The sequence below is a fragment of the Mus caroli genome, chromosome 17 (assembly GCF_900094665.2).
Source record: "Mus caroli chromosome 17, CAROLI_EIJ_v1.1, whole genome shotgun sequence".
Classification (NCBI taxonomy): domain Eukaryota; kingdom Metazoa; phylum Chordata; class Mammalia; order Rodentia; family Muridae; genus Mus; species Mus caroli.
In genome coordinates, this window is record NC_034586.1 from 39544608 (window position 1) to 39553479 (window position 8872).

The 8872-nt window shown below is 40.6% G+C and overlaps 1 protein-coding gene across 3 annotated transcripts in view; it reads right to left on the bottom strand.

The window, feature by feature from the left end:
- Positions 1-656: 656 nt before the first annotated feature.
- The window catches only part of Cd2ap (CD2 associated protein), an 85362-nt gene continuing 77146 nt past the window's right edge, over positions 657-8872 (bottom strand). For 2 of the 3 annotated variants that reach the window (XM_021186460.2, XM_029471066.1), the window contains exons 17-18: positions 6305-6368; positions 901-4077 (exon numbers count right to left, since the gene is read on the bottom strand). In XM_021186460.2, the coding sequence (XP_021042119.1) occupies positions 4036-4077; positions 6305-6368 (106 nt within the window). In that variant the 3' untranslated portion in view covers positions 901-4035. Of the gene's footprint in view, positions 4078-6304; positions 6369-8872 lie in introns of all 3 variants that reach the window. The other variant, XM_021186459.2, reaches the window with a different exon arrangement.

The window sequence follows — 8872 nt, forward strand, 5'->3', positions numbered from 1 at the left end:
AGATGCTCCCCCAAAGAAAGAAACGCTGTCTTCAAAACCAGAGAAGAAGCCTCCCCATCCTACCTTGTCTGCATCATACCAACGCTTTAAAATATTTCTGAAAATAGTAGGATAGCAACCTCCATTTGTTTTCAGTCCAACCATGTGTCAAGCAATCTACAAGGCACTTCACAGAACCTCAAGTCCTTCCCCATCCCTTGAGGTAGGAACTATCTAAGTAGTTTCAAGTCAAACAGCTACTCAAAATGGTTCAGTAAAAGCTGCCCAGTCAGAACTCCCAATGCTTTAACTTTGGCATTTTTCTTCTCTCTTTTTCTGAAAACTTAAATAAATACAAGTGATTCTTATCGTCCTTAAAAATACAGCATGTGGCTTGAATAATAATCCCATAGGCACATATTTGAATGCCTGATAGCCAGCTGTTGAAACTGAGGGGTGAGGTGACCATGTTGCAAGAGGTGTGTCACTGTGTGTGTGCCTCTCTCAGCCTCTTGCTGTGAATCAGGATGTAAGCTCAGCTCTCCCTGTGTGGCCCCTTTTTGCCTTGCCATCCTGGACTCTGCTCTCTGAAAGAACAAGCCAGAGGCTTTCATCTGTGAGTGTTTAGCAGGAGAGTGGACTAAGATAAGCAATAACCAGGAAAAACCAACACAGGCGGCAGCACAGTTCTCTTTTATTATTAATTTTTCTTTTTGAGGGAAAAGCATGCTTTCATTTCCTTTTTTAACAGCACCTGTAAAAAAAATGAATACACTATTCTAAGACTTTAAGATATATATGTGGACTTTGGAATGTTAGATTGTCAAAACATCAACTGTATCACATAACAGTTAACAAACAGAAGGCAAGGTAGGCTAAACAACAGACTTTTGTTAACTAAAAATATTAATAGCAGCAACGTTTGAAAGATGATTTTATTAAAGTCATTGCACTTGGTCATTTTATTGCTACAGCACAAGGCCATTCAATTGTAACACTTCTCAATTCTGATTGTAAAGATTGTCTCATTCTGCTCATACATTTCAAGTTTAAATGCAAGCATAAAACATTCATCAAAAAATCTACAGAGCACTTCGGAACGTATTTCTTGTCTGTGATCACAGTTAGCAGTGTAAGGAGTCCTCTGTTAAGACCGGGCCCACTCTCTTTGCATCTTCTGATTTTCTGTGAAGTCCTGTACAGCTGTATAGAGGTAATACCTTTATAGTAAGAAGCAAGCTCAGTGGTCACAAACACACCAAAATAACATTGAAATCCTGTTAGAAACTTAGGAGTACTGTGTTTCAAAGACCAGCAAATCTGAACTATACATTCACTATGCATTCACTAATAATTTGGCAATGACAGATTCAATGCTGTCTTTTATACTAATATTGGGGGAAGAGGGATTTACCTCTAAGTAAAGTTGTTGTTGTTGTTGTTGTTGTTAATCATTTTCTGACTTTAACTTTAGAAATAGTAAAAGTTCCCATATCAAGGGCAAATACTGGCAAATTACTCTTTTAAAGGAATTATTTTTCCCTTTAATTAAGTTCAAGCTTGTTTGGTTTTTTTCTGAACTATTTTGTAAAGGGCATAAAATAGACATATAGAAAACAGACAGTATGACTTCTCTATTCTGACTGAGATGGCAAAAGTGTGTAGGGATGACTCATGGCTACTCTGATTGTGTGGACTAAAAATACCCACCACCACCAAAGGAACGCTGTTTCCTTTCTTGTGGATATAGGGCCCCTATGCAGCCCAGGCTGGTCTCAAACTCATGGTTTCTCTCCCCAAATCTCCAAGTTACCGGCATGTCATCACTACACGTGACTCAAATGAACCTTTAAATAGCATACAAGCATTAAACTACATGTGCTCCTGGGGCTGAGATCGCCTGTCAGGTTAGTGACACAGTGGGTCAGGAAGGAGCCAAACTGCAAAGGAAAACTTAGTATACAATAAGGGGCTGTGCTTCTGTTTTTCTTACTTGTGTTTATAACACATAAATTCGTTTTTCTGTTAGTTATCTGCTTTTCTAATTTCTTACATTTTTAACTAGTATCTATGGGCTACATATTTGTCCGGAAAGCATAGGACTCCCGTACTGTTGAACGTGTATGTTACTTTTTACTGTTATTAGACCTTTCCCTCCCAGCAGTATGGGTGGAGACAAACCTCCCACTGGGAATGCAGGAGATCATTTCTGGAATGTGGGGAAGTAGGAGATGAAACTTAGGGTGAGGCCCCTGTCATCTGAGGACTGTCATTACATTAATAAGAAGCAAATATTTCATTGACTAATCACTTAAAAATAAAATGGAGCAAGTTTGTTCATCACTAACCTCTCATTAGATGAGCTCAGACTTGAAATGGTTAAAAAAGGCTAGGCACACTGGGCATGCCTGTCATCCTAGCACTTGGGAGGCAGAGGCAGGGAAGCCAGAAGTTTAAGACAATTTTTGCTATATCACAAGGTTAAGTCCAGCCTGGGATATATATAAGTTCCTGTGTCAAAACACCTAAAATGTACACTCTATGTACAATCAGCTCTCCCCAGAATCTAATCAAGTGTAACCTTGTGCTGGCATTCTATTATTTTCTACTTCAGTCCTATTTTACTTGAAGTAACACAAGAAATCTGACTTTAAAATTTTTTAAAATGTATTGTTTTTTTAAGCATGATAATTTACAATCTGACATTCATTTTCTAAAGTAAAGCTTAAAACCTAACTTTTTTTTTAACAAATAAAAACATTTCACTTTTTAAAATTAACTTTTATGTTTTTAAACATGTCGCCCTACAGATACAACATTTTTATGTTCACTTGGTCTGTAGCCATACTGCCCTGATAGTGGCTGAGCCAGTCTAAGATGTTCAACTGTTGACTGTGATGCTAAATAAATGGCTCAACATCCATTGTGGAATGATCGTCAATATGGTCAATTAATAATACTCTTTTTCACTTTAACTAAGTAACAGTCCAAAATATCTCTAGGACTTAGTTTGTTCTATTAGATAAATTATGCCTGTAAAACCTGAGTGTTTACACAATAGCTTTCCAATATAGAACCTCATTCTGGAATTCTGAAAATATCTGGGTTTAGGTTTGTTTCCTAAGATTATCACCAGTGAAAATTAAAGGAAGGGTACAATGAATTAAATACAAGCTAATGAAATGAGTAATATTTAAGACTGTAGAATGAGCATAAAAATACAATAATATGGCTGGTGTTTACATATTCCACATGTGCTGCGGGGTCTAGGCACAAATAAGAATTAGCATGACAGTTTTAGATCCCTTAGGCCACATGAATTTAGAACAAAGCTCCTATTTTCTCAAGATTAATCCAGTACAATTTAACTAGCTTCCTTTAATGAATCCTATAGTGAGCATTATAGAACACTCTAGAAGTTGGATTTATTGTTATTATTTCATTAATGATTAAATATGCACGGGTGAGGTACCTAGTAACTAGGAACTCCTATTTTATCACCCAATGTACAAACAGCACTGCAGACAAACAGGCACAGCAGTGTAATCCTGGGTAAGAAGCTAAAAGGAAAGTGTGTGTGTGTGTGTGTGTGTTTGTGTGTGTGTGTGGGGGGGGGGGTAGTGTATGTATACAAGGTCATGCCCTATGCAGTACAGGAAAGCAGTGACTCTACTATAAAGCTAACCCGTCCTTCTCAAATAGTTTATCTTACAGCTTATTTGTAAAGATATTACGATATTTATAGTATAGAACTCTTTAAAAATAATACAAGTTTCAATAAAAAAATTATTATGAACTTTCTTTCCTTTTTATACAGATTCAGTAGTATTTAAGCAAACAATAGAAATGTTTGCAATCCCAGCACAGTAAGAAATAAGGCCTCTTCTTTTTTTTCATATTGGCAAAACAAAATATATAAAAAAAACCTGTCACCCCCACTTTACGGTAGATGTCACAGTTTATGTCCTCTTATTTCTTCATCACACCACCATATCTGTTGTCTTTAACAAGTCAGTTAAGTTCATGGATCATTAGGAACACTGGGTCCACACCACCTCAAGACAACAGAACAGCTTTCTTCAGCTTTGCTATTTCCACCTGAAAACATAAATTGAACAACATAAAATACCTTTAGCAAGGTTTACCTTAGCCTATCTGTACCACATGACCGGACTTCCCAGCCTCGGAATTCAGATTTCAACATCAAACTTTTAATTCCTTAGAGTGTAAAACTCATACTGTTGAGTAAGAATGTCAGTAGAAAATAGAACAATGTAAGTTCCTAAATGGAAAGGAGTAAGAAAAAACAAATGTATTTATTTTAACTAGGATAATGCTAAGTCACACAAGCATTTGAAATAAATATGGAAAGAAATTCAAGGCATGCCCCCCCCACACACACACCTCATACACAAACACAATAAAAAGAAAAATCTCTCAAAAAGTAAAGGAAAGAGAAACTAGAAAGAATGCAGAGCCACTAAACCAAGAAAACCTTTTACAAGGTGGTAATGGGAAATTGTGGCATACTCCAGAAGCTGAAGAAGGAGCCGAGATCTGCCATCAGCTAGCAGAATCTAAAACACAAGTGGCTGCAACACATGTTTGTAATCCCAGTACTCAGGTAGCCAAGGCAGGAATACTGCAGTGGGTTGAAGGTTCGGCTTTGCCACATAGTAAGACCCTCTCTCAAGAAATCAAACAGAAAAATAAAAATAAAAATAAAAATAAAGACTGACTTCAGGGTAAAGAAAGATTCAAAAGAGAAACTCCAGGTCATTTTTAGGGGGTACGGTGAGAACTACTTCTGTCGCCAATGATCCCCAAATAAAAAGTAAGAACAAGGACAGGAGATCAAGGGGCAGCTGGGTGTGAGGGCAGGCTTTGTCTTACTCATGGGCTTTAGGAGGAATGAGTGCTTTCAAAGGTGCTGAAAGGAGTCAGGTATCAACAGAGTGGTAACTGGCAAAGTACCTTCAAGCCAACATAGGCCAATCATGTAGAACCGCGCAGGTAGGAACTCTCACAGGTTTACACAGCAAAGACTGAAAATCATGACTAGCTGGGTCCCACTGCTACACCATTCTAAACTCTGCTTCACCTCTGCAGTAGGGGCGACATCCTCACAGCTCCTTGCCCTTTCCCAACAGTATCTATGCCCACTTGGTAAGTAGGTTAGAGGAAGTTTAGAAACCTCACTAGCTCTCTGACAACAGAGGTAAGTAACAAAACCCCGCAGAAGGAGGGTGATGATACTGACACAGCAGAGAAGGCCCTGAAAAGAACACAGCTCAAGAGAAAAAAGAGGAGAAAAGTTAAAGAAACTTACTCTCTCCAAAACACATCTCTCCCCCAAAACCCAAAGCTAATGTAACCTCCTCGGTGACAAACATAAGTGAGTGCCACAGCTATGGGGCCAGGGAGCCATGGGACTGAGAGGAGCAGACCTGGAGCAAGAATGGGTTGAGTATATGTTCAAGCCCAGAAATCTCATCAAGAGCAGCTGGAGTAGAATCACCCTATCTCTCCCCCACCCCCCACACTCCATCCTGAGCCTGCGTGTACTGGTGGTAGAAGCCCTGCAACATACCACCTGTGCCTAGCCAGAGAAAATATCCTACAGCCAGGAAAACTTCCTTTCCCCTTATTAGGTCATGGCCAGCAGCACCTGGAATTCCTCTTCAAGCAAATGGCGCTTCCAGAACACCATGGCCATGGCCATTGAAGTACACTCCCCTCCAAAGGTTCAAATAGCCTTTGTTTCCCCAGTTCTCTGAAGCTATTCCAGGGTGTCTGCTTTTTGCCAGTGCACTTACTTCCAAACAAGATGGTGCCTGCACCCACCTGCAGCTGGCTAAGATTCCCTCCCTCCTGTCCAGGCCAGACCGAATGGGCCTGACTACCCCAAGAGAGGAGCTGACCAGGACTCAGGAAGGCAAAAGCCTGCTTGCCCCTTAGGTAAAAAAGAAAAAAAGAAACACAAGGCTCAGAGAACTGAAGATCAAGGGACAACAGTTATTTACTCACTCAGACCCTTACAAATCTAGTGCTTCACACGCTATAGAGACTCGGACCTGTCACGGAGCTGGAACTGCAGCTCCAGGTCTGAATAATTCCCTAGGAAGCACAAGGCCCCATGTGTGATTCGCAAAACAGCATGAACCCATAAAGTCAACAACTGCATACAGAATCGACAGAAACTTAGGCAACTATTACCATAAAATGGGGTAGCGTTCACTATTTGAGAGCATTAGCAGAGCCAACCACAGAGTTGAAAGAGGGAAAAAAACAAAACCTCACATTTTATAAAACTCAAATGCATTACCTCTAGATTACTTCGCATGGCCTTCTCTTCTTCTAATTCTTTGCGTAGCTTTTCCAGTTCTTTCCTAAAGACAAAGTATTACTGTTCAGTTTTACCATTAAACAACCTCTTTCACTGATGTTAACTGAAGCCTTATCTTACACACATACAGCACAGGGCACACAAAGGGAACTTCTAGGAACAATAACCATGTTAACTTAGAAAAGTTTCAAATTTTTTAGTTTGAGTACTTCAGTATAAGATTTGAAGAAACAAAAACAGCACTTCCTGTTCTTCCAGAGGACCTGAGTTCGAGGTCTGTAGCACTGGCAAGAGGTGGCTTACAACCACTCAAAACTTCAGTTCCAGCAAAATCTGACATCCTCCTCTAGACTTTATAGGCATTACATAAACACACACCAAACTATACATAGTAATAAAAATAAATGTCACTGGTATTATTTTATCCCTCCTTATATATCTAACACTAAAGACCACTCAAAAGTCATAGGCTGTGTGTGTGTGTGTGTGTGTGTGTGTGTGTGTGTGTGTGTGTGTGAAAGAGAGAGAGAGAGAGAGAAGGAGGAGGAGGAGGAGGAAGAGGAGGAGAAGAAGGAGGAGGAGAAGGAGGAGGAGAAGGAGGAGGAGAAGGAGACAGAGAGAGAGACAGAGAGACAGAGAGAGAGAGAGAGAGAGACAGAGAGAGACACAGAGATGACAGAGACATACAGAGAGAGACAAAGAGAGCAGAGAGAGACAGAGAGAGACAGAGAGAGACAGAGAGAGAGACAGAGNAAGGAGAAGGAGAAGGAGAAGGAGAAGGAGAAGGAGAAGGAGAAGGAGAAGGAGAAGGAGAAGGAGAAGGGAGACTGAAGGAAAGGCCATCAAGAGACTGCCCCACCCAGGGACCTATCCCATATACATTTACCAAATGCAGACACTATTGTGGATGCCAAGAAGTGTTTGCTGACAGGAGCCTGATACAGCTGTCTCCTGAGAGGCTCTGCCAGAACCTGACATATACAGAGGTGGATGGGTCCCCAATGGGGAGTTAGAGAAAGGACTGAAGGAGCCGGAGGGGTTTGAAACCCCATAAGAAGAACAACAATATCAACCAACCAAGGAGTATGAATGGAGGGAATCATGGCTCCAGTGGTACATGTAGCTGAGGATGGCTTTGTCAGGCATCAATGGGAGGAGAGGCCCTTGGTCCTGTGAAGGCTCAATGCCCCAGTGTAGGGAAATGCGTGGGTAGGGGGGTGGGAGTGGGTGGATGGGGACACACCTTCATAAAGCAGGAGGAGGGGGGATGGAATAGGGGGGCTCAGGGGGTATCAGGAAAGGGGATAACATTTGAAATGTATATGAATAAAATATCCAATTTAAAAAAAAAAGATTCCGTGCTACATTTAGGGGCATGCACTTCCAGCACCCACATGAAAGCTCACAAATGCCTGTAACTCTAGTTCTAGGAGACCTGATCCCTCTGCTGGCCTCTCAGAGTATAGGCATGCACATAGGGCACATACACACATAAAATAAAAATAAATTAAGAGTTAAAATAGGTTTACCCTATAATAGACAATGACCCTACTAGACACAATAGGCTAACAAAAGAAGCTCAGTACTAGAAATTGCTTATCTCTTTTGGAGTTGTTGGCTAGTGAGATCTCACAGACCTCCCCCAGCTAAAACCCTACAGGCTAGTGCAGATGCTATTCATTACCCTTCAGAACTTGACAGTAAGACCCTATTGCTGAAGATACCATATACTTGAGTCACTAGAAGGAGGAGAAATAAAGCTATCACTAATCTAGAAGCTTCATGTCTACTTGCTAGCGTTCATAGAACCAACAGGTGCTATACACACTACCAAAGTAGAAAAGTAACCCAGTCTGAACCTTGCAAGCTACAATAATCATGACCTGGCAAGATATGCCCACAGGTGCAATGGTAGCATGAAATTCACATGAATAATGAACTACTTTCTGATTCTATTTAAGTTCTACTCTCCAAGCAGAATCCCCTATCTAGTACCTTTATTAAACCAAGAACCTATAGCTAGACAAGTCGCTGAACCTACTACTGATATTCTACTAAATGGGCATGGTGCTAAGTCAACTCCTAATGACTTACTATTATAACCATAAATTAATGTATCTCTTAGCCCTCACTAGAGCAGCTGCTATTTGCAGTTGATAGTGACTGACAGATCCACAACTAGCCACAGCATAGAGACTCTAGAATGCTCAACCCTAAATGGAAAGTCTATATCACCTCTTTCTTCCCAAATCTCAGGTATCATTGTAGAACAGGAGACAAAAAAGAGCATAGAAGCCAGAGGTAGTGAATAACTACAAAAACAAACAAAAAACCCAACAAAAGAAAGAAGAGAAAGAGAAAGAGAAAGAGAAAGAGAAAGAGAAAGAGAAAGAGAAAGAGAAAGAGAAAGAGAAAGAAAGAGGAAGGGGAAGGGGAAGGGGAAGAAGGGGAGGAAGGGGAAGAAGGGGAAGAAGGGGAGGAAGGGGAGGAAGGGAGGAAGGGAGGAAAAGAGAGAGAGAGAGAGAGAAAGAGAGAGAGAGAGAGAGA